Consider the following 27,148-nt stretch of genomic DNA (forward strand, 5'->3'; position numbering starts at 1 on the left):
ACACTCATACACACACACACACACACTCACAGTCATACACACATGATGTAATTTTATTGATGCTGAAAATTCAGCTTTGATCACAGGAATAAATGACACTTTACTATATATTCACAAATCGTAACAATATTACTGATTCTACTGTATTCTTGCTCAAATAAATGCAGCCTGAGCGATGAAGCCTTAGATTTACTCAGTCAAGAGATCATTTCTCATTTGCTCTCAGATCTATCAGCAGCAACACTATAAACAGCTTTCTTCTAATAAAAGAGCTTTAAAATGTTCTCAGACACACTCCGTGTCGTCGCCCGTGTATCCAGCGAGTGTGTGAAGGTTTTCTCCTCTTGTCTTGCAGAAGTTGGCGGCGGAGTGTCAGAGCGCGGGATACACTGGCACCCTGATCCCGTATAAGTGTGATCTGTGCAACGAGGACGAGATTCTGTCCATGTTCTCCGCCATTAAGACGCTGCATCAGGGAGTGGACGTGTGTATTAACAACGCTGGTCTGGCTCACAACGAACCTCTGCTCAGCGGAAGCACTGAAGGATGGAGGAACATGATCGATGTGAGTATCATTACTAGTCTGAAGCCTCAGGAGAGACTGATTTGGAGACTTGCAGTATTACAATTACAAAATAGAATGGATTGAATGTGTTTCAAGAATGAGAAGCTACATATGTACATAGTACACATTAAATGGATCAGAAGTGACAGTAAAGACATTTATAATATCATGGTTTCCACAATGATATGAAGCAGCACAACTGTTTTCAACATTGATTCTTGAGCAGCAAATCATCATATTAGAATGATTTCTGAAGGATCATGTGACACTCAAGACTGTAGTACACACACACACACTCATACGCACACACACACTCTTACATATTAGAATAGTGCTGCTTTTATCCATCATTTCTGCTCGCCTCTTCCACTGGCTTTAAACCTCATCCTTCCCTCGGGTCATTTTGACCTGAAACATTTAAATGTTAAACAAAAATTAAATAATTGAGGGTTCATCGGAGGGGTCCAAGACCCTCAGGACTTTTGTCGCACTTGAACCACGAATACACACACAATTTATTTTTAATTTTTTTAATGGATTCGAGGAGTTTTGTGGTTGAAATTTAAAAAAGTAACACATACTTCACTCGCGGGTCAATTTGACCCCCTTAGGAATGAATGGGATGCGAGGAATGCTTTAGTACACATAGAAAACCTCAAAATGCTCCAAATTCAAACTAAAAATGCTAAATCTTTACCAAAATAATGATTTTATAATGTCTACATGTGTATGTGAATGCATACTGAAGTTAACGGGCTTTAGGACCCAGAGGAACAGTCCATTTACTCCATATAGAGCTATAAGGACATCTAGAGTAATGAAATATCATGTTATATATTTTTTTTTTCTACAAGAGTTCGGCAAAGACACCCAATGTAAGATATTTAGAGCTGAATTAAAAGGGTTATGCATGAAATTGTGAGTTATTTTGAATTTAACTTGAAAGAATGTGAGAAATATGTGCTTAAATTACTATTTATTTATTATTTATTGATCAAATTGAGTAAATTAAAGGTAAATACAATTTTTAAAAAAATCCAAACAAATTGCATTAAAAAATAAAGCTTTCTGGATAAAAAAAAAAAGGTATCATTTTAAGGCTCCGGGTCATTTTGACCCGCGAGGGAACGATGTGTGTATAAAGTGCAAGAGAAGGATGAAGGTAAACACTTCAGCGAGTGCAGTTAAATGGATGAATGTGGGCACTTAAACCACTTCATTTAATTGTTTACTGCAGTTCTGTTCTCAAAACCGCAGTATGAGTGACAGATGCATTACAGGAGCAATCCCGCAGCGCAGAGAGGGAAACGCATGGCTCCAGGTCAAGGGTCGAGTCCCAGGCGAACCATGAACTGATTACAAGCATTAGAAGTCACTTTGGATAAAAGCATCTGCCAAATGCACACAGTGAGAGTGAAGACTGTAGTCCGGTCCAGGGAAGATCAAGGAGAAATTAATTGCCAGTGTGCCATTTTTTATTTCTTATTGCTTATGTGGAAGATAATGCATTGCATTCTGAGCGAGTTTGCATTGATAATCATTCATTCATTTGAAGATGTGCCATAGTCAACCATTTTTCAACTCTTTTTTTCTTCATTTTTTTCTTTTAAAAATGAATTCTTTCACACACATTCATTTTAAGATTAAGACTTGCATTGCATTTCAAGGCATTTTATCAGTTCATGCATTCTCTGGGAATCGAACCCAAGACTGTGGCGTCGCTGCTAGAGCCACACTTTACCGTTTGAGTGACAGGAATGATTTTGGGGTAGAATATGACCTGGACGTCACGTAATCTGGATCTTTATCATCCACTCATTCACCATGTGCAGGTAAACGTGCTCGCTTTGGCCATCTGCACGCGCGAGGCCTACCAGTCCATGAAGGAGAGGAATGTGGACGACGGACACATCATCAACATCAACAGGTACTGCACTCCTCAAACTCCTCAGACTGTGTGGAAAAACATCTCCACATTAATTCAACTGTAGAAAAATGAAGCTAAAATACTATAGTGATCGTGAGGCGGAGCCATGGCATCAAGGTCCCGCCCACAATCCTCATTCGCAAGCACAGCTGTCAATCATGACGTTACACCCCAGTGTTCATAGCATCAAACAACGAACTAAAATCAAACGTATTGGGAAAACAAACACTTAAACATACGTCTGCGTGATAAATTATTTGAAGTGTAATTGGATTTTTTTAGTTTGGCTCACATCCCATTGGATTTCATGGAGAGGGCGGGGTTTATGACATACACCGCAACTGGCCACCAGGGGGCGATCAAGACGCTTTAGCTTCACTTTCAGGACGCTTGGTTTGAGCCCTTTAACACACAAGTCATGACACCTTTATTTATATAGCGCTTTTTACAATACAGATTGTCAAAAATGATAACAACACACACACACACACACACACACACACACACACACCTGAGGCTGTTGTTCATCTCTCTGGCAGTATGGGAGGTCACAGGATGGTGCCCAGCGCTGACGAACACTTTTACTGCGCCACCAAATACGCTGTGACCGCGATGACAGAAGGATTGAGACAGGAGCTACGGGAGGCCAAAACACACATACGAGCCACGGTGAGCACACACACACACACACACACACACACACACACACACACACACACACACACTCTCACATTCCACACACGCAAACCGGGTCTTGACCCTCAAACAGGCCTTGAAAGGGCTCTCAGAAAGTGAGGATTGGCCAGAATGTCCTCTCTTTACTCTCTTTGTCCTCACTCTGATGGTCTAAAACTCAAACCGGTCCACACACGTCAAGTCAGCTTTATTTCTATAGCGCTTTATACCATACAGATCGATTCAAAGCAGCTTTACAGAGATTATGTAATATGAAAATATAATATTATGAAGATATGAATTATGAAAAAGATGTACTAGTTCATAGTACACACACACAAAGATAGTTATACAAGTACACACACTCATACACACACACACACACTTATACAAACATACTCATACACACAGACACACTCACACTCACACATACATACACTCTAGACCAGGTGTCACCAACCCTGCTCCTGGAGGGCTACTGTCCTGCAGACTTTAGGTCCAACCCTGTTCCAACACACCTGCCTGTAATTATCAAGCAACCCTGAACAGCTTGATTAGCTGGTCCAGGTGTGTTTGATTGGGGTTGGAGCTGAAATCTGCAGGACTGTAGCCCTCCAGGAGCAGGGTTGGTGACACCTGCTCTAGACACTCACACACACACTGACTCACACACACTCACTTGCTCGTACGTACACACACACACACTCAGACACTGACACAGTCACTTGCTCGTACACACATACATTTACACACACACACTCATACACACACACAAAGATAGTTATACAAGTACAGACACTCACACACACACTCACACATGCACACACTCATAAACCATAACATACATACACACACTCACACATACATACACTCTTAGACACTCACACACACACTTACACACTCACACACACTCACTTGCTCGTACACTACACACACACACTCAGACGCTGACACAGTCACTTGCTCGTACACACATACATTCACACACACACACACACACACACACACTCAGACTCAGACACTGACAGTCACTTGCTCGTACACACATACATACATTCACTCACACACACACACACACACACACACTCAGACTTAGACACTGACACAGTCACTTGCTCATACACACATACATTTACACACTCACACACACACACATACACACACTCATACACACACACACACATGCTGGTATGCATAATTTAGATCATGGACTCCCAAACAAAAAAGCTAATAATTAATTAAATACTAAAAAAGGAAAAGTACGACAAAGATTAAATATTTTTAAAACGACAAATCTGTTTTTAAAAGATAAAATGTTTTGACTCAGTCACAGTAATATTTATAAACCTTGTACTTTTCCCTTTTCCCTAGAGTATATCACCTGGAATAGTGGAAACTGAGTTTGCCTTCCGGCATCACAACAGCGACCCAGAGCGAGCTGCGGGTGTGTATGAGAGTATAAAGGTAAAGAGACGGCGTGTGTGTGCGTGTGTGTGTGTGTGTGTGAGACGTGTGTGTCTCTTCATACGTGTCCACATGAGTCACTGCATCACGGGTGTTGTCTTCTACAGTGTCTGAAAGCAGAAGACATCGCCAGTGCCGTCACATACGTCCTGAGCGCGCCTGCTCATGTTCAAGTGAGTCCACAGTAAATATATACAATACCTGCAGTTATTTGATCAAAATACAGTCAAATGTGATATTATTACAATTTAAAGCAGCTGTTTTCTGTGTGAATATATAGTAAAGTGTAATTTATTCCAGTGATCAAAGCTGAATTTTCAGCATCATTACTCCAGTCTTCAGTGTCACATGATCCTTCAGAAATCACTCTAATATGATGATTTGATGATCAAGAAACATTTATGATTATTATCAGTGTTGAAAACAGTTCATATTTTTGTGGAAACCATTTTTTTCAGGATTAGTTGATGAACAGAAAGTTAAAAAAACAGCGTTTATTTGAAATAGAATCTTTTGTATCATCTTAAATGCTTTTATCAAAAGTATTCATTTCTTTTAAAAAACAAAATTTTGAATTGTACTTTATAACAGTTTCCACCAAAAAAAAAAGTATTGAGCAGCAAAAACAAAACATAAAAAAAACTCAAACCGCTAGTTTATATACATGCATTCGCAAATTGTGGATCCATGATTTGTGTGGATGATCATTTAATTAAAATCAAGCATATGCAAATAGTTAATAAACTATGCCATGATTTTTCTTTTAGTGCAGAAATCTTATGCATGACTGACACATATGCATCACATTAAAATTAGTTTGCTTGTGTTAAACTGTGGTTAACACTTTAGTTTAGGGTCCAATTCTCACTATTAATAGCTGCTTATTATCATGCATATTACTAGGATATTGTCTGTTTATTAGTACTTATAAAGCACATATTAATGTCTTATTCTGCATGATCATATTCTACATCCCTTAATCCTACAATACCTAACCTTAACAACACCCTTACTAACTATTAATAAGCAGTAGGAGTTTATTGAAGCAAAAGTCGTAGGTAATAGTGAGAATTGGAGCCTAATATAAAGTGTGACCAAATTGTGTAAAGATGGATGGAAATATAACATGCAATTCAAATGCATAAATCCTAATTGTATGCTGAACTATTTTTTGAGTGAATATCCTGTTCAGACAGACTAATCAAATCAGAGCCCTATCATCACCCATGATCGATATTCTCTCAGCTCTGCAAAGGTATTGCATTCGTCAAATGTAATAAAGGCGTTGCTCTGTGTTCCCTCAGATCGGAGACGTGCAGATGCGGCCGGTGGAGCAAGTGTCGTAGGAACGGGACCGGGAACTGGCGAGACCTGCTGGACAGAACATGCACAACACCTCGTTTTTAAAGAACTGATTGAAGGGAATTGGTTTGGGTTTGCAGATCACCGGATCACATCTGAGAACGTGACGCGCGCGCGCGTTCGGGAACGAGCCGGAGAGCGCGATTACCTCAGATTAATGTACAGATGCACACGATCTGCTGCTGCTGGCTCACACAAGGGGAAACTTTCAGCCTTTCAATGCGGGAAACTGGAACAAAAGATGAAAAAGTGTTTCTGTTTGACACTGTCATCTGTGAACGCTCATACAGAGATGAGTATGCCATGAATTGCACATCATTTTGCTCTTTTGTTATTTTATTTGTAGGTCATATTGCATATCTGTTAGTTTGAGAGTGTGTGGCGATTGTTGCTCGGTGCGGGTGAGGTGATGTAATTACTGTATTAATTTTAGTCAAACTTGAATTGTATGTAGATGTGGTTCTCATACCGTATTTACCGTGGATTGTATACCGTGCGTTCCTTTTGAAGCGGCGAGTCTCGAGCTTTTATGAAATGAAATCAAGCGCATGATTTTCATATTTAAGGGAGAAGCCCGTTTGATTGCAGTCACACTCCGAATCAATGTTGGTTTTCACACTGAAGGTATGACACTGGCTTCGAGTATGGAAACACTGTAGTGAACACTTGAAAAGAAATAATACTTGATCTAATCTTTTCTTACTGACTGAACATGATGATTATTGATTATGGATAATTTCCTTTTCCTTTTCACTGTTTGTCACCTCAAAATCCAAAACTTGATCTTTTCGGTTGAACTCTTTTATATTTGGGAAAATATAGCCTTAATTTAACTATTCGAAGTTTGAATAAGATATAAATAAATCAAATTCTCAGGAAACCTGTCCAGTTCACATTTGCATTTATTTGTGACATTATTTCATGGAAAGAACGTTTTCCCCCAATTCTAATGACCATAATCCATTAGTATTTATTAATCATGGTACTATTTGTTGTGTTGCCTTTATGCATATTTTGTTTTGGAAAAAAAAAAAAAAGTCATAAAATTTTTTATTTAATTTTTAATACAATAACAAAATACTGTAATGTAATATTTAAATTCTAAAGTATTTAATATGGTGGTATTTAATATGGCAGATCTAAATTTGAAAAATAATTTAATCAAGGTAAGTTTTCTATTTAATCACTTAATGTCCGTAATTGCGATTTTAAAAATAATGTCACAAGGAAAAATTGTTATTAAATAATTTTCTTTTGTTTTTAGGGTGAAATGTAACCTGGACATGTTTCTGTGAGATTCGCTCACTTTACTCTTATAAATTTACTATAGGGTGGAAACAATCAAGTCTTAATCTGAAACGTCCCTCTGTTATAATGTGTAAATCCACATGAACTCTTGCCGATGTTAACGGTATTTGGTTTGTATATTTTTAGCATGGGTTAATTATGAATTTGCATGAATGTCAACTTTTAACTCTTATAAAAACTGGAGATGTAAAATAAGGAACTATTACTGTAAAGGGCCGGTGGTTGAACGCACTGAGGTTAAAGTTCAGCGCCTGGACCCTGAAGAGGAAGGCTTTATCTCATGTTGGACTGTCCTTCAATCATCACGCCCAGAACGGTTACAAAACACCTGATAATGACAATAAAAACACAATGGGCACAACAAATGACTCTCGCGGTCTTTTTCTTGCCTTGGTCTGAGTTTGAGATCTTTAATTTGAATGATGTCAACATGAAATTTTTACAATGTTGTGTAATGCACACACAGTAAACCTTAAAAGACAAGTGCTTATTTTTCCAGGTGGATCTTATGAAGTTCAGGAATCCCAGCCAAACTGTAGATATTAACTCTTTCCCCACCAGTGCCAGCGTTGTTTTTTTTTTTTTTTTTTTTTTTTTTTTTTTTCACAAAATTGGCCCCCAGAATATTTTGTTGTATGAAAAACTGAACATGTATATATATTAAAAAAAATGCATTCTTTTTTATCAAAACTTTAATGTGGATAAGTATCAGAAAAAAGCAACATTTCCAACAAAAAGCTGGGAAAATGGCGTTTTTGTCTGGACATTCAGAACGTACAGTGCAGTGTTTTATCTCTTCCTGGGTTCCACATTTCATTATGCAATTTTTGATTGATATGCTGTTTAATATTTGATGATTTTGTTATTTTAAATGTGCATCAGCAATCTGCTAATGCTTATTTCTACTTCTGTCTTTTCAGATTCAGTTAGGTATAAAATGGGTTGTTTCTGTCATAGTTAAATATACTTGTTAAAGCATTTCGGCTAATATCTCAGAGAGATCTTCACTGATCCGGTCAATAGTCCTCAGGCACGCTGACTGGATTTGATCAGTCTGGTTTCCAGCGGTCTGGTTGTAGTCCAGTATAGCAGCTCATAAATTAGTCTGGATTGGTGTTTTATAATCCGAGCTGATGATGGCGATGTTGGGGATCACCTCCATGATGGCTCCTTTCTGCTGGTAATACGGGCTCTCGGAGTCCTCGTCCAGAGAAAACGGTGTGATTGACTTTTTTAGTTTCTGAAACGAGAGAAAAGCACAAATCTGTATCTTCACCGATCCAGTGCTGATCATTTCACATATTTTCCAACATTGCACTGGAATGAAATGATATGAAACCGAATACTAGCAATTTATGAAATTAGTGAAAATTGTTTCAAAGAAAACATTGATTTAAACATAACATTTTTTGGAAGTAAAAAGACTGAAATAGAATTTTCTTGTAAAATTAACTCCAGTAATCTATCTTTAAAAAATATATAATTTTTTACTGGATAGGCCCAAATATTCTCAAACTTTTAACTTCGAACTTACCTTTCAACATTTTCAACACTTGATCACAAGTGACAGTAAAGACATTTATAATGTAACAAAAGATTCTATTTCAAATAAACGCTGTTCTTTTGAACTTTCTATTCATCAAAGAATCCTGAAAAATGAAATGTATCACAGTGTCCAAAAAACATATGAACTGTTTCCAACATTCACTGTAAAAAAATTCTGTTAAATTTACGGTAAAAAACTGGCAGCTGTGGTTACCAGAAGTTTACCGTAAAAAATACGGAAGCAACATTTTAGGTGTTACAGACTGAACTTAAAATTTACAGTAATAAACTGTATACAATTATCTGAGATAATGTTAATTTACCGACCTATTAAAGTATTAATATCTGTTTTGTACCATTGTAATACACTGACAACCAACAATTGCAGCAGTAATGAGTCACATGATCAATCACAGCAGTAATGAGTCACATGATCAATAACAGCAGTAATGAGTCACATGATCAATCAAAGCAGTTCTTCTACAAGAAAGATAATACTAATACATATATATATATACTGCACAGTTTCATTCACCCAAACACCATCATGGTAACACACATGAAATTTTAAAAATACAATAAACATTAATTTAACAACATTAAATGTAACATAAAACCCTAATGTACATAACTGATTAGAAAAAAAACCTAAGAAAACTATGACGAAACATAATACATCAAATGTGAAGTGTCACGCTGGGAATTGTGGGAATGTCAATTTATGGTTTTTCACTGTAAATTATACAATGTCTTGTTCGTTTTCACTTCCAAACCTGAATTTAACGGTATTTTATAGTATTAAATGTACCATTAGATGTATCACAGTTATTTACTGTATATAGTAAGGAAACTTTCAGTTAACCAATTAACAGTTTTTCACTGTAGCATTTTTACTGTTTTACTGTTAAAATCATGATCATTTTTAATCATAAAAGTTTTTTGATCATCAAATCCTCATATTAGAGTGATTTCTGAAGGATCATGTGACACTGAAGACTGGAGTAATGATGCTGAAAATTCAGCTTTGATCACAGGAATAAATTACACTTTAATATATATTCACATAGAAAACAGTTACTTTAAATTCTAATAATATTTCGCAATTTTACTGTATTTTTGATCAAATAAATGCAGCCGTGGTGAGCATTAAAACATTAAAAAATCTTTCCAACCCCAAACTTTGAGATAAATGTCTCCAGCCAATGACCCTCTGGAAGGCCAGACGGAGAGTGTGTCCAGTACCTGAGCGAAGGATCCGGGCAGAACCCAGAGTGTGTGAACGGCCGCTAGAGGAATCCAGATGATGGACGCTAGAGCGATGAGCCAGCCGACAGCCTGAGCCCACGGCGGGTACACGTAATCCTCATATCGAGCCGGTTTGAACTGGATCACGGAGAACACCAGGATCACCTGGACACACACACATCCCTCTCAGTCCCAACACCGATCCACCTATCACTGAGTCAGAAGAGTGAGGTCGCACTCACGGTTATCAGAACAGGACAGATCACCCACCAGCAGACCCGGAAGAAAATGTTGGGTCTTTTTCCCGTCATCTCGATTAAATTACTGGACAGACGATTCACACCTATTAACACAGAGCTCAGGTTAACCGAGAAAGTGCACAATTTTGTTTCATGCTTGTTTTATTTACAATTTTACATTGTGAATAAAGAATCAGATGTTTCTCTCTCACCGTAGAGCCAACAAACACCAATCACTTCAAAAAATGCCAGGAACATGATGGACACAATGGCTGTGTAATGATCCATCAGCTGGAACACGTAGATCCCGACCTGAAGCAGAAGACCACGAGACGTCCATCAACTTCATCAGACACACTTCATCTGAACTTCACAATACAGCCCTGCTTTACAGACATCAATGCATCTGCAATCGTTTTATATTAAATATAGTTGAAATGGAATCATAATTAATGCATTATTAAAATAATGCATTAAAAATGAATTTAAATATTATTTGTTAAAGATTTTGTGAACATATTGCATAGTTGTGCTTGGCATCAATTTGTTTTATTTGTGATTTGCCGACATAACCATAGAGAACCATAACATAACTGGTTATGTTGTAGCCAATGTTTGCTTTTTTTTCAATGCATTCTTTTGCATAGTAAAATAAATCCTGTAGCTGTTGTTACCAAATTATTTCCCCAAATAATGTTGTCAGATTCAAGTTTTGTTCTTCCCTCATATTTAATATATATATATGAAGAGTTCAGATGCAAAAGCCTCTAAGTGCCATCTGAAATTTTCTTCTAGAATGATCATTTTTATAAAGCTTGTATATTTAAGTTTAGTAATTTCACTTAAATGACAATTAATAGGTAATTTGCATTGCCATTTTAGTGAAATTACTGAACATAAATATACGAGCTTTATAAAAATGATCATTCTAGAAGAAAATTTCAGATGGCACTTAGAGGCTTTTGCATCTGAACTCTTCATATATATATATATTATATATTGTATATTATACACTTTTGTTCACTAATGTATATACAAACACTTAATATCTTTGCATTAGACAACAAAATTTAAATGCAAGTGTCATTTATTTAAAATAAATCGTTAACAGTAAATCACTGCAAATTTTATATTTCTAACTTCTAAAGCAAAGAAAGAAAAATATATCAGGTCTTGAATCACATTCAGTCTCTTGTGTTACGTGAGCACGAGTGTGAGAGTTTCTCAATTCTACATACAGCACCTTTAATGTTAGTATAAAAGCTAAAAGTAATGTAAAATAAAATAAAAGTGATCATGTGACCTGCATGACATTAGGGATGCCCATGAGGAAGGCCGCACCGCAGACTATGAGCACAACAAACTCCTTGCGTTTGAGGTATTTCAGGATGGGTTTACTGTAACTGTCCAGCAGACTGGTCACCATCACCTCCACCATGGCAAACTACAGAACACCAACACAACAACACAAGCTAAAGTTTAACAGTGTGTTTCTGTCAAACGATTCCAACAGCATTCCTCCTGCAAACATTCATGCATGTGTTGCTAATGTTTTATCATGAACAGAGTGAATGAACAGCTCACATTTATAAATCACAGATGGAATTTCAGCTTCAGTCGTGATATAATCCTAAAGAAGACATGGCTTCATTTCACTCCAAAATATATATAAATTAGGGATGCACCGATATGAAAATTTTGGCCGATACCGATTACTGATAATTCTTTATATTTGAAAGCCGATAACCGATATATTGGCCGATAAATCCAAATCCAAATTTTTATTTAATTTTTGAGAGCCTGATTACAAAAACAAAAGTCTCACTATTAAAATCCATGTCCCACTCACACAATTATAATGATGTTTCATAATAATTTTATAGCTTATAAGGCAGACTTGTGTTGCATATGTTTCTGTATTTTCCTTTTTTGAAGTGATTTCAATCATACTTCAAGCACTTCATAATCATCATGTTGAACAGTGCGCATCTGAAGAGTCTCAGCTGGAGGAAATAATACATTATTTATCAGCTTTAATATATCAGACAGATTTTCTTATCGGGCCGATAACGATAACATTAAAAATGAACAGATATCGGCCGATACCGATATGGTTGCCGATATATCGTGCATCACTAATATAAATAATATTTTGCATTAAAAAAAGAATGCAAATTCTTATTCGTAAGTTGAAATACAGAATGACCTGGTTATGTTTTTCAAATGTTTTGTGAGATTCACCCTCAAATGATCTCACAAGCAATGTTTAATCATCTATTTACAGTATAATAGGAGCAACTACTGTTGGAAATCACAAGTAGCATTAAAGAAAATGAAAGCAGATCATGTGAACTCGTCTCTTGTTATGCAATAACACTTTTAGAGTTTATGAATACAATAAAAGTTCATTGTAAGAACATCATCATGTTAGCATTATATACAGTAATACAGGACTGCAGTGTTGTGTTGGCCACATGAACCAGGTGTGTGTTAGTTAAAGAGTGTCGTCATGATACCTGACTGTCGAGGCCGAGGCAGAGTAACATGAAGAAGAAGAGAACGGCCCACAGAGGAGCGACAGGCATCGTCACAAAGGCTTGTGGGTAAACCACGAACACCAGACCTGGACCTGCATGGACAATAATTATCATTCATCAATGCTATTCAAGATATTTTGTTGCAAACATTATAAAGAAACAACAAAGTAAAGGAATCAACACTGAAATAACCCACCGTCCACTGCGATCTCACTGACCGGCACGTTCTGAAGATGCGACATGTAACCAAACGCGGAAAAGATGACAAATCCAGCGAAGATACTAGTCAAGGAATTTGTGATGCAAATGGCCAGAGTGTCTCTACAGTGATGGGAATAAAAAAGGATGAATATGAGATTAAATCACTGTTAATGAATATCTTATTTCATTTCTCTCCGCTCATTGAGCCCTGATGATATAACATTAAATACGTGGCAGTATAAATTAATGAGAGCAATAAATGAATTATCACAGTGATCTTTGCTCTAGAGCGATATATAACTAGATTTTATATAACTTTCAGGAAAGTAGATTAGAGATGGTGTGTATGCAACAAGACACACAGTATTTAAACTGGAGATGATGATAACACAGGTATAGATAATAGATAATAATACAGGTTGGTCTTCTCTTACTTGAGGACGTTGTTGTTGAAGTTGTTGTAGCTGGACATGGCCATCAGCGAGCCGAAGCCGATCCCGATAGAGTTAAAGATCTGAGCCGCCGCATTAATCCATACCTAAACACACACACATTACACAATGTGTTAATATTGTGAAACAAACATAATGTGTAACTGAATGACAACAAGCACAGCATTGTCTCAAGAACTACACACACATACAGCAGCTTTCCTCTCTCAATCATTCTCAGGTTTACCATCATAGGTTTTTAATTAGGGCTGCCAAATTTAACATGTTAAAGGTAAGCTTAACGTAGGCATGAAGGTAGGCTATGTAGTTGTTTTGTTTGTTTTGTTTTTTAAATTAAAGAAAATTAAATGAGAAGATACATCATCAATCTTTCTTTCAACGCATGTTTTTGTCTTACTCTGATTTACTACGGTAAGCCTGTTATAAGTATTTATATAAAACCTGTCGGGATGGTTTTCGCGGGAAATTGCGTACTCGTCCGTGTGTGTCTCGTCATATCCGTAAAGTTGTGTGTGTGTGTGTGTGTGTGTGTGTGTGTGGCAAAGGTTAAGAAAGGTTGACATGTAGCCGCTAAATCTCAAATCTCAAATCTCAACCACTAGAAGGCCAGTATACACTGTAAAAAATATCCTTACTTGGCATTTTTGTCTTGTTTACCATTACAAATATAAAATAAATAAATAAATAAATAAATAAATAAAGATATATTTACTGAAGAAGCAAAATGAAAAATGTATCTAAATTAAGTTAGTTTTGCTTAAAACTTTTTTTTCTCCTTTGAATTAAGTTTATTTTTCTGACCTCATTGGTAGATAATTGTTGTTTTAAGCATAAAGTAACTTAATTTTTCATACATGTTTCATAAAACAAGACTTCTTAAATCATTCTCGAGTAAATGCATTTTGATTTAAGAATGTTTAGATATTTGTACTAGATAATAATTTCTTGCAGTGTGGTCGCAACAAAAATCCCAAAACATCATTTATGCACATTATTAAGTTTCTCCTAATCTCCTAGGAACTAAATGCAGTAATACCAAATGCACTGCTTTTTGTGCATCCAAACAATTATTTTAAAGGGGTGGTATAATGCCCTTTTCACCAGATGTAAAATAAGTCTCTGATGTCCCTAGAGTGTGTGTGTGAAGTTTTAGCTCAAAATACCCCACAGATATTTTTATATCGCATGTTAAAATGGTCACTTTTTGTGTCTGTCCCTTTAATTGCAAATGAGCTGCTGCTGCCGGCACAGGGGGCGGAGCTTCAACAGCTTGTGTCCTTTTACCTCACACACACATGCACTGAAAATTTCTAAAACGTTTAGCCTTTTATGTTCAAACCGGAGTCAGACAATGATGGAGAGACTCAAGAAGAAGTGACAACATGTAGAAGCAACAGGACATTTCTGAATGGTTAGTTGATGAATTTATGAAGCTGATGTGTAGTTATCTTCTAGTCATTGATTAGCATATTCTGTCTTGATAATCTATTAATCGTGTTCAGGGGGCGGGGTTTATGTAAATTCTAGGGTTGGTGATGTCACTAACCCGGGAGGAATGTGGTGTAGTCTCTACCAGCCGTTTGTTGTAGTCCTTAAAAAGCGATTTCTTTAAAAGCAAATATCTCCCTTTGCTTTGAACTTTGAGCGTTGTAACTTTGCAGATGTTGATTATGCTCAAACAGCAACATTACACACTAAAGTTAGACAAGTCAAATCATAATCAACCACCCCTTTAACAAAAAAAATATAGTATTATAATGATAAATGATTGTAATATATCATCAGCCTTATCTGTGATGTATTCCGCACCTCCACATTAAGGAGCTTGTCCCACTCGGGAATGATGAAGAACCGGATGCCGTCTATGGCTCCCGGCAGCTGCACGTTATTGATCAGCAGAGCCAGAAGAATCACGTATGGAAACAGAGCGGTGAAGTACACAACCTGTGACGAACATGTGTAAAGATCAACTTACAGACATGTACATGGAAAATCTGGAGATAAAAGGATAGTAATGAAGGATAAGGTAGGACAGTATAAAGGTGAGTTATATAATGCAGTGCATGACTATGATTGATGTATTTTCCATCTGTTCATGTCTTGCTGAATCGGCAGTAATGTATTAGCATTGGTATTTAGGAGATGGTTACATGAGAATCCCATGGTGTTTTTTGAAACACCTCGGGGGGGAAAAACACATAAATGGGTAAATAAAATAAAAAAAATAAAAATTAAATATGATTAAAAAAAATAATTTAATTAAATTATATTTAATTTTGCATAAACTTATTACACATTGATAAATTAACTTTTTTTTCCTCATTTGTTTATCACTTTGTATTTTATTTTATTTTACAGCCTACTCTGGGATTTTTTTTTATGTACGATTTATTTGTGCTTATGTGATTTTTGTTTATTTCTTTTGAATGATCTCTGTCAATCAGAAAAACTTTCAATTAGAAAAAGAAGATCTGCAGAACACATGAAATCAGTATTTGAATGTGACCTGTGTTGTAAAGTAACTTTTAAAAGTGATGCGTTACAATATTGCGTTACTCCCTATAAAAAAGTAACTAATTGCGTTACTTAGTTACTTTTTTGTGGAAAGTAATGCGTTAATGTGTTACATTACTTTTTCTCACCTGGGCTGGGCTTTTTGATTTGTTTTTTAATAACAACAACAACAAAAGAAAGTTTTTTTTAGCAAATATAGGCCCTTTCACACTAAAAGTGAAATGAATAAGCCTCAGGCTGAAGCTAATGCAGATTGACACCTGTACAGTAGAGGGCGCTGCTCAAACAAACCGTTAAGTTCAACACTCAAGCAATAAAAAAAAAAATTTAAAAAAAGAAACACAAATGTGATGTTAATCTGAAGTCATTCATGGGTGAATTGGATCATCGAAGGTCAGCAGCAAAGACGTTTAATAAAGTGATATTAAATAGATAAAGTATATTTGCGATATTTAACATATTTAATTATTGCAGGTTTGCGTAATATTCTAATTGTGCATTTCAAGCTGTCAGTCAATAAAAGAGAAAGCAAAGTAACTTGCTGAAGGGTTTATTTGCTGCAAAAGTAACAATTTTTAGTTACTTGAAAAAGTAATCTGATTACATAACTCGCGTAACTTGTAATGCATGATGATGACAGTTGTGTTCTCCGTCTGTTTATTCTCACCTTCCCGGTGGATTTGACCCCTTTAAAGATGCAGAGGTAGACGAGGATCCAGGCCAGCAGAAGCAGGAGGAAGAGCTCCCATCTCAAGACACCCGTCTCCTCCACACCACTGGTCCTCTCCAGCACCTTTAAACTGAAACACACACACACACACACACACTGCAGTCAACATCAGAACACTTCACTGACCAATCAAGCAAGGCCGTAACCATGTCTTGAGCAGTTTTTGTTGTACAAAATGTGTGTATATTTTAAAATATGCACACCTTCACTCTTAATCATATAGCTAATATGCCGAAACATCACACTGAGTTATGAATTACATGAAATTTGACAAAACATCCCTTTGAAAAAGAAGCACTCTTCTGCATACTTTCAAAAAGTGCACTTATTATGGAAATAATATACTTTTAAATAATATGCTTAAGTGCAAACTGAATGTTTTGTTATTGGACACTTATTTGCTGTTAAATGAAAATTTATTAAAATTTAAATTAAATAATATTAAATGCAATTAGTTGAAGTTCTGACCCACTTAAGTAAGATGTTATATGATTATGTCTGTTGTCTTTAAAATATGCTTAAAGTGTACTGCAGAATATACTGGTAAACTAAAATATATTTTGTCAATTCTATGACACATTTTTAAATGCATATTTTGATCTTATATATGTATAATTTAATATCCTAATGTCACATTTAGAACATGTATTTATGTATTAAAAAAATTATTAACTTTAAATGTAATCTCAAAACTTCATATGTTATTCAACACATCCAGTTATGTACTTGCACTTTTTATAGCACAACAAAAGAATATTAAAACATAATCATTTAAAATATACTTTAAAGTAAAACTTTTAATTTGACATTATTAAAAAGTGCACTTCTTAAATTGTGTTTAGAAACAGTCATGAAAGTGACTCTGAAGTCGTGGCCTTATATTTCATTAATATTATATTAACTGCAAGTACAGATTTTTTATAAATACTCTCATAAAATTTGAGTGCACATTCATTGCAGTGAAGCACACTTTCCACAAGCGGTTTATTCGTTTGCATCGCTGGATATTGTTGGACGTTTAGCATTTCTATTGTAAAACATTAGTTAAAATTTAATATTTAGCTACTTCCAGTAGACTGTCTTACCTCAACTCTTTCACTGTTGAAACTATAGGATCACTATATTCATTATATAATTCATGCACAGCTTCTGTGAACAGTAAAGCCCCGCCTCCTTTTATTTGATTGGTCACCTCAATCATTTTGACATTGACAAGAGCTGTTAGACCACTGAGGCTGACCAGTCTAAATATCAAACTTTTAAAGTCCCCCTGTGGTGATAATCCAGCTTTTAATGTAGTTTATGTGTCTATGTGGTGTTTTTAATAAGCTTTAAGACAAACCATGTGTAAGTTCATAAGTCGACAGCATTGCTGAGTATTTCCTCCTTAAAACTGCAGTGAACCAAAGACAGTCTCAAAAACACGCTTTGAAATCGCTGGTGTTTCTGACGTCACAAACTACCTTGTAACCAATCAGATCAACGTGTGATCGTCAACCAGTGGATCTCTGAGCTGAGTGAGTGAGTGGAGGCGGGGCTCATTTGCATATTCATAGAACCACGAATACTAAATGAGGCAAGGGTGTCGAGTTACATTCAAGATATTTTAAGACATGAAGATGTTTTTTCAAGGAAAAAAACGTTTAAATATGTCATTTTGGTGAGTTTTAAAGGATTAAATGATTCATTCATTCTAACAACAAACAGTGCGGTGCATAATGGAGAGCAGCATCAAAAATATTAAATATTGGGGTTACAGTTTGGCAGTAGCTGCTTTGAAACAGTCTGTATTGCATAAAGAGCCATAGAGATAAAGGTACCTTGACTTGATTTTGGTCTATGGTGGTTAAATGATTAAGTTAAGAAGAAGAGGGATGAACACACTTGAAGAACTGCTGGCTGGCGGTGGAGGACGAGGAGCTGTTGCTCGCCCGGTCGGAGCAGTTTGCCGTGTTCCAGGTGTTATTGCAGTTTTCCCAGAGCAGCTCGCTTTGAAACGAGCTGAACATGTAGTACAGCGCCCATGTGATGATTATATTATAGTATGTGCACATGATGAAAGAGATGGCCACCGTTGCCATGCCAACACCTGGATAGATTGATTACAGGTTACTGACCTTTAGTCGGAACTGAACCATATATTCTCATATCAGTGACAGTTATGTCTGTATTGATCTGAGTCTGAAGGACTTGTTTGTTAAAACATTTCCATGGTGTTGTGCATTAACACTGCAGTTAAAATGTCATGATCATGCATGCTGTGACCTTTCAGCAGGGGACAGGCTTTGGCGAGGGCCAGTACGGGTCCCCTTCGCAGGTACTGGCCCAGTGTCAGCTCCATGTGCAATAGTGGGATCCCCAACACCACCAGCATGAGCAGGTACGGCACCAGGAACGCACCTGAGGACGACAGGGACCACAACAACACTTCACTGAGGATGCACAGGTGATAACATCCAGTCCAGTTCAGTTTAGTCCAGTCCAGATCAGTTCAGTTCAGTCCAGATCAGTTCAGTTCAGTCCAGATCAGTTCAGTTCAGTTTAGTCCAGTCAAGATCAGTTTAGTCCAGTCCAGTCAAGTCCAGTCCAGTCCAGTCCAGTCCAGTTTAGTCCAGTTCAGTCAAGTCCAGTCCAGTCCAGTCCAGTCCAGTTTAGTCCAGTTCAGTTCAGTCCAGTCCAGTCCAGTTCACTTCACTTCACTTCAGTCCAGTCCAGTCCACTTCACTTCACTTCACTTCACTTCACTTCAGTCCAGTTCAGTTTAGTCCAGTCCAGTTCAGTTCATTTCATTTCATTTCATTTCATTTCATTTCATTTCATTTCAGTTCAGTTCAGTCCACTTCACTTCACTTCACTTCACTTCACTTCACTTCACTCCAGTCCAGTCCAGTCCAGTCCACTTCACTTCACTTCACTTCAGTCCAGTCCACTTCACTTCACTTCACTTCAGTCCAGTTTAGTCCAGTCCAGTCCAGTCCAGTTTAGTCCAGTTCACTTCACTTCACTTCACTTCACTTCACTTCACTTCACTTCACTTCACTTCAGTTCACTTCACTTCACTTCACTTCACTTCAGTTCACTTCAGTCCAGTTCACTTCACTTCACTTCACTTCACTTCAGTTCACTTCAGTCCAGTTCACTTCACTTCACTTCACTTCACTTCACTTCACTTCACTTCAGTCCAGTTCAGTTTAGTCCAGTCCAGTCCAGTCCAGTTCACTTCACTTCACTTCACTTCAGTTCACTTCAGTCCAGTTCACTTCACTTCACTTCACTTCACTTCACTTCACTTCACTTCAGTCCAGTTCAGTTTAGTCCAGTCCAGTCCAGTCCAGTTCACTTCACTTCACTTCACTTCACTTCACTTCACTTCAGTCCAGTCCAGTCCAGTCCAGTCTAGTTCAGTTCAGTTCAGTTCAGTTCAGTTCAGTTCAGTTCACTTCACTTCACTTCAGTCCAGTTCACTTCACTTCACTTCACTTCACTTCAGTTCAGTCCAGTCCAGTTCACTTCACTTCACTTCACTTCAGTCCAGTCCAGTCCAGTGCAGTCCAGTTCAGTTCACTTCACTTCACTTCACTTCACTTCACTTCACTTCACTTCACTTCACTTCACTTCAGTTCAGTTCAGTTCAGTTCAGTCCAGTCCAGTCCAGTCCAGTTCACTTCAGTCCAGTCCAGTCCAGTCCAGTCTAGTCCAGTTCACTTCAGTTCAGTTCAGTCCATTCCAGTTCACTTCATTTCACTTCAGTCCAGTTCAGTTCAGTCCAGTCCAGTCCAGTCCAGTCCAGTCCAGTCTAGTCTAGTCTAGCCCAGTTCAGTTCAGTCCAGTTCAGTCCAGTCCAGTCCAGTTTAGTTCATATTATATATATATATATATATATATATATATATACACACATACATATACACATTTTTAGATTACATTAGATAACACTAGTTACACGTTAGCATTATAGCAATATAAAGGTGTCCAGTGTGATCTGAGAGGAACTGCAGTGTCATGGTTGATCTTACACACCATTCCCGTTACAGATAAACTCATTCATCAACACTGTGGATGTGTGGTCATTATAACGTTTACAGTCTGAAAGGTAAAGGTGAAACGGTTGAATAACAAACTCAGCTGTCATATAGACATGTGCCTGGCTTCATAATGCCAGTGTTTCCACACCAAAGGGCCACTAATAATGTGTTGATTAATTGGTAGACATCCAAAGTGCCATGAGAAACACGGGACAGGTTATGCTGGTCAGGTGTTTGGTACTCTTTGTAAGTGATGATAAGCATTAGATAAGTTGTGCACTGCGAAAAATGCTTTTCTTACTTAGTATTTGTGTCTTGTTTCCAGTCCAAATATCTAAAGATTCTTAAATGAAGATGCATTTACTAGAAGAGTAAAATGGCATAAAATATTATGTCTTCAAATTTAAGAGAGTTGTTGCTTAAAAAGCAACGGGGTCAGAAAAATAATCTTGTTTCTGTTTGAATTAACATTATTTTTCTGACCCCATTGGCAGATAATTTTGCTTTTTTTAAGCAACAACTCTCTTAAATTTGAAGATATAATATCTTATGGCATTTTACTCATCCAGTAAATGCATCTTGATTTGAGAATTTTTAGATTTTTGGACTGCAATTTTTTTTAAAAGCATTTTCCGCAGTGTGCGTCTCACCTCCACCGCTCCTATAGCACAGGTACGGGAACCTCCAGATGTTTCCCAGTCCCACTGCACACCCGATCCCAGCCAGAGTGAACTCGATCTGCCTGCTCCATGTGGGTCTGCCGGCCTCCTCGTCCACAGCCATGCTTCTTCACAGGGATACAGGTGTGTGTGTGTGTGTGTGTGTGAAAGCAGACTGAGATTACAGGAGAGAGTCGTGGTGTAATGATTGTTGAGGAGCTGTAATGATTAGCTGGGAGGCGTGGGACAGGGACAAACCACTGCACGTGACGTGATGTTGCTTCTGCTTTTTCAGGGTTAGACACATTGGTTTGTAATCAAACCAAATCAAACAAACTTAATTTATAAAGCACTTTATAAAAAATTATATGAACAATAAGTTATGACAACATACATATTTACATTGCTTTAACTCATCAAAATATTTGAGTTATACACCAATAAGTTTTAAGCCAATTTAAAATAATTTAAGTTGAAATGACTTAAACATCCAAGTTGATTGCACTTTTTTTTTTTTACAGTGCACTTTAAAACAACCAAAGTGCTGTACAGAAAAAATAAACAAAAAACATAAAATACATGCTTTATGTAAAGCATATTATACAGACAAAACAAATCAAGAGACACAAAACATAGTAAAAATAAAATAAACAAAATGTCAACGTCAGGTGTCAAAGGCCAAGGAGAAAAGTGATTTAAAAGCAGACGGTGAAGAGGCTTGTCTAAGTTATATAGTTATATCGTTATTCTGCTTCTAATATTTTTGTTTTTGTATTGAGAACGAAGCATATTGGACCAACAAGAGTAGGGAGACCGGGGACGGTTGTAACACTTTTTTCTTCAGCACCTAAAACGACCTTTTTTTTTAGCTACATGTCTGAAACTTTTAGGCAAAGTACCCATATTTGTCTACTACAAATGGCAACAATTTAAATTTCTTCAAATATATCACAGACTTTGTGAGATGATCATGAATACAAGGTGGTCCTTTGTTACAACCTACCCCACTACTGGGGTAGGTTGTAACACATACTGGGGTAAGTTGTAACAGGTAGACAAAATGCACAAAAACTAATGGTTTTTATTAACAACATTTTTATTTTAAATGAATGGCTGCAACAATAAAATATGTGTGAATATGGGGAGTGTATGTGCATATTTTGTGTGTTCTTCTCATCCCAGGTTTGTGGATGCTGTGTGTTGAATTCCACCGCGAGTTGATAGGCAAACTGCATCTTGATTTAAGAATTTTTTGATATTTGGACTGGAAACAAGACAAAAATACTAAGTAAGAAAAACATTTTTTGCAGTGTATGTGTTGGTATTTATTTAACTTTGACCTGATTTTAAATATGTTATTTATCATTCACAAATTAAATTGAGTTTGCATAAAAGGTCCAATACAAATTAAGGTCACTTTCAAAACACGTGTTACAACCTACCAAGCCACTGTCACTATTGTTTAACTAGCAGTATTATCATGGTGCTTTGAAATTAGTTGGAGGTTGATACACCATTCTTTACTATAGAAACTACAGTTTGACCTGATATAACTCATACAACATTATCTACAACGGTAGAAGTACTAAACAAAATATTATCTTGTTATGTTTTTTTACTTTTTTTTTTTTTACTTTTTTACCTAAGAATTTGATTTTCTGCTGTAGCTTCAGGAGAGATTGCAACGCAGACTTGAAAAAATCCGTGTGCGATTGTAAAGGAAGCCTGAGGAAACTGAAACTGTCACATAACTCCTATCTTATCCCTGATTGGTGGAACTGGTAGTGTTACAACTAGCCCCGTGTTAGAACCGCCCCCGGTCTCCCCCATATAACCAAACATGTCAGAGGTATATAGAAAGAAAAAAATTGAAAAACATTGTATCTCTTAAACAGTTGCATTTCTCGTATTGCTTTTAAGTTCTTACTTTTAGATATTGTTTCCTAATGTATTTTAATGTCAGTTCAAATACAGGCATTTTCTCAAACCATTTGACTTTCTGAATAAAATAACGAGCACATATAATAATTACATTTAAAATATATTTTTATCACCATCCATTGACATCAAATCAGCGTCTAGATTAACAACAGTCTTAGCTTCTTTTCGTTAATAATCTTTCAAATTTCAAAGTTTAGGACATTCCCAAAATAAACAATTGTGCTCCGTAATGTTTTTAGTGGCTTCTCTACACACGTGGACATTAACTTTAAAGCGCTGAACCGTAGGAAACTGATGTTCTTCTAGTTGCTTACCTGATGGATCAGGAGTCTCACACATTCATATAAAATAGCTCAACTGGATTTTAGGGCATAGATGCATATGGATAACCATGTGAAATTGTGAATGTAGCGCCATCTTGAGGCAGAATTTGGTACTTAACCTTTAGATGGTATTTGTATTTTATAAACTTGTTATTTGTGTGCATGTTTGCTTGCCAATCAAGCTCTCTTTATATAAAGTGAATAATGCATGAATCAGCTCACTCTCTGTTCATGGTGTGAGGAGTGTCCACTGGCCTGTGTTCTCATCCACCAGTTTGTGTGTATATGGTGTGTGTCACGATCACCAGTGAGAGTGCCCGTCAGTACCACCAGAGGGCGCTCCACCCCGGACTATTGTCATTTCCTCATGAAACTCCTCATTTTACATGTCCACACATCTGTCAAAGCACTGAGGTCTTCCGATCAGATGCTCCTCGATGTGCCCAGATCCCGGTGAAAAACACAGAGCCTTTGCAGTGGCTGCTCCAAAACTCTGGAATAGTCTACCTATTAATGTAAGAAAAGCTCGGACCATTGAAACATTCAAGTCCTTGCTTAAGACCCATTATTATGCAGTGGCTTTCAATTCAAGTTGAGCTTTGATATCTTGACCTTTTTCTAATGTTGATTATTTTGTATTGTATATTGTGTATTGTTTGTGTATATTATCTCTTTGATTTTGGACCTTGTTAAGCACTTTGGTCAACTAGGGTTGTTTTTAAACGTGCTATATAAATAAATTGAGATTGAGAAATTGAGATTGAGAAACTACATTTCCCATAACTCTCTGCCCGGACTCATCATCCCTGACTGCATCCACCTGTGTCTCGTTACCTTGTCAGTCTCAGCCTATTTAAACCATGTACACTCATTCATTCCCTGTGAAGTCTTATACGTGTATTACTGCGTTTCCACTGGTTTCTATGGTCCTGGTTCTTGATATCTGACTGTGTCCTGGTTTTCCCGTTCCTGTCTCTCCCATTCCTGTCTCGCCCTCTGGATTAGTTTGTTTGATTGGACTGATTTACTGTGCTTTGTAGGGATGAGCAAATGAAGCACTAATATGAATTGATGAACTAATATAAACCGCGAGAGGCGTCAAAGCTTACGCCACTCCTACATCCTACGTCATACATCGTCAAGTTTTACTCTTGTGGCGTAAGTCGACTTGCGTAGGCCGTCTGCCGGAAGCTAGTTGTTTTAGTCGATAAAGTTTTAAATATGGATATTCTTACACGAATGCATCGCTTCACTTCAGAAGGCCTTTATTAACCCCCCAGAGCCTGTGGAGCACTTTATGATGGATAGATGCACTTTTATGATGGATAGTGTTGTATTACAAATATTAAATGTTTAAATTAGGTTCCAATACAATATTATATGAACTGAGAAAGCTCTGTACCTTGTGTTTTACATTGAGGCATAGATGATTAGATTCAAAGAAGATTGTGTACTTAATTTACATGCTTTGTTCAGTGTCTCCACCTCTATGTAAATCCCTCCCCCTTGAAATGTATATAAACTACAATGTCTACTGCCCTAGTTAGACTTGACGACCACAGCGAGTTCTCAATAAAGAGTAACTTCGGTTGAAAGACATCCCAACGTCTCCTGGTCTCTGCTTTGACAAAGGAAAAGTTTCCAACAATAGATGCACTTTTATGATGGATAGACACTTTTTAGACGGATAGACACTTTTTTGACGGATAGACACTTTTTTGATGGATAGACACTTTTTTGATGGATAGATGCACTTTTATGATGGACAGATGCGCTTTTATGATGGATAGATGCATTTTTATGATGGATAGATGCACTTTTATGATGGATAGATGCATTTTTATGATGGATAGATGCATTTTTATGATGGATAGATGCACTTTTATGATGGATAGATGCACTTTTATGATGGATAGATGCACTTTGATGGACTTCAAAAAATATACCCATCGACTGTCATTATAAAGCTTGGAAGAGCCAGGACATTTTTTAATATAACTCTGATTGTATTCTTCTGAAAGAAGAAAGTCATATACACCTAGGATGACGTCAGGGTGAGTAAATCATGGGCTAATTTTAATTTTTGGGTGAACTATCCCTAGGACCATAGACATAAAATACAAATAAGACTACCAAATTGCCTATCACAGTTTTTGGCAAGTAAATCACGTGATGTGACACATCCTATTGACCCTGTTCACATATCTGGGTTTCTTAGAAGTGGAAGGCGTCATTGTTGGGTAAACTTCTATAGCAGTGAATGAAAGACTACATTAAATATATTTTTTGTGTTCCAATTTGCTCAAATAGCAAAAGAAAAACGTGTTTTCACGAATTTCAAAAAGAGTAAAAAAAATAGATAATGGCAGTCGGAAGAGAGAAAGTTGTCAACTTTGTCACAGCCACGGTAGAAACACCCTCACAGCAGCGTTTTTGTGTAATATAATACAAATATGGTGTTATGGCGTAATTATCTTTTATTATGACAGTATGTGGCAACATGTACGTTAAAAGCGCATCTTCTGCACTAAACGATAATATTGTGATATTCTATACTCTTACATGTATCTAACGCCAAACTTACTCTCACACTACAAAAGACTGTAAAATGTATTTTTGTATTTTCAAATTACAAATTACTTGTATTTTAATTAAATACTTCTTTCACAGCAGTATTTTGTATTTTATTTAAATACATTTGATGAGTAAGTATTTGTAATTTGTAATTAAATACTTTTTGATGTATTTGTGCCCATCTCTGATACACAGTAGCTGGTGTGTTTTAGATTGGAACTCTGGATTGACCAATCAGCATCCAGCATCAGAACTATCAGTTCTATTACAATCAGCATTTTAGGATAATATTTATTTTTCAGAGGAACAGTTTATTAATGAATTAGAGCAGAAGCAAAGTAACACAATATTTTAATAAGCAGTCTCTCAAACTATGTTATTTAATAAATATCAAGCATGAAGAAACAGCAGAAACATTTTGAACAAACAGAAATATAACGAAGACATAATATCCCATGCTCTTCTAATGCCACACAAATCACATTTTGTAGAAAAAAAAGAAATGCGGATTTATCTTTATCTAAGTGATGACTAAGATAAAAAAAAAAAAGAATAAAAAAAAGAAAAAGGAATTAAAAACGGTTAATTGTATACACTGGAATCTATATGTTCACTAAACTATAAAATCAAATAAAAAAAAAACCCCAAATATAATTAAAAAAAAGATTTAATATAAAAAATCAAATGCATTAAAAAAATACAGTAAAAATGTAAACATCTGCATGTATAAATACTGTATATCAAATCCAGTTTAATGTTCAGTGATTCATACCATTAAAATAAAAAGAACCTTAAAGTTTCCGTCAGGCACTGTATATTTTAGGGGTTCCATCATGGGACCCTTTTATTAATTTAGTTTTAA

The 27,148-nt window shown here is 36.5% G+C and overlaps 2 protein-coding genes across 3 annotated transcripts in view; one reads left to right on the top strand and one right to left on the bottom strand.

The window, feature by feature from the left end:
• Positions 1-8,272, top strand: part of dhrs11a (dehydrogenase/reductase 11a) — a 27,999-nt gene extending 19,727 nt beyond the window's left edge. Inside the window, exons 2-7 of one of the 2 annotated variants that reach the window (XM_079871872.1) lie at positions 356-565; positions 2,398-2,492; positions 3,032-3,161; positions 4,539-4,611; positions 4,739-4,804; positions 5,936-8,272. In XM_079871872.1, coding sequence (XP_079727998.1) covers positions 356-565; positions 2,398-2,492; positions 3,032-3,161; positions 4,539-4,611; positions 4,739-4,804; positions 5,936-6,300 — 939 coding nt within the window. In that variant the 3' untranslated portion in view covers positions 6,301-8,272. Of the gene's footprint in view, positions 1-355; positions 566-2,397; positions 2,493-3,031; positions 3,162-4,538; positions 4,632-4,738; positions 4,805-5,935 lie in introns of both variants that reach the window. The other variant, XM_079871873.1, reaches the window with a different exon arrangement.
• On the bottom strand, positions 7,689-21,625 carry LOC307158882 (sodium- and chloride-dependent GABA transporter ine). The gene is made up of 13 exons (XM_079871857.1): positions 21,440-21,625; positions 19,030-19,164; positions 18,649-18,853; positions 16,702-16,834; positions 15,330-15,464; positions 13,503-13,606; positions 13,064-13,188; positions 12,847-12,959; positions 11,634-11,774; positions 10,543-10,642; positions 10,334-10,434; positions 10,089-10,256; positions 7,689-8,541 (listed from the first exon to the last, which is right to left on the bottom strand). Exons 1-13 carry the CDS (start codon positions 21,570-21,572, stop codon positions 8,395-8,397), a joined length of 1,740 nt encoding a protein of 579 aa, XP_079727983.1. The 5' UTR covers positions 21,573-21,625; the 3' UTR covers positions 7,689-8,394.
• Positions 21,626-27,148: the final 5,523 nt, after the last annotated feature.

The sequence above is a fragment of the Squalius cephalus genome (genome assembly GCF_949319135.1).
Source record: "Squalius cephalus genome assembly, chromosome: 5".
NCBI classification, from domain to species: domain Eukaryota; kingdom Metazoa; phylum Chordata; class Actinopteri; order Cypriniformes; family Leuciscidae; genus Squalius; species Squalius cephalus.

Excerpts from the sequence above, each read along its gene's own strand:
- LOC307158882 (XM_079871857.1), bottom strand. The coding sequence starts at position 21,572 with ATGGCTGTGGACGAGGAGGCCGGCAGACCCACATGGAGCAGGCAGATC. Across the intron at positions 18,854-19,029 it reads AGCCTGTCCCCTGCTGAAAG|GTGTTGGCATGGCAACGGTG; the intron begins GTCACAGCATGC and ends CAATCTATCCAG. Across the intron at positions 13,607-15,329 it reads ACAAGCTCCTTAATGTGGAG|GTATGGATTAATGCGGCGGC; the intron begins GTGCGGAATACA and ends GTGTGTGTTTAG.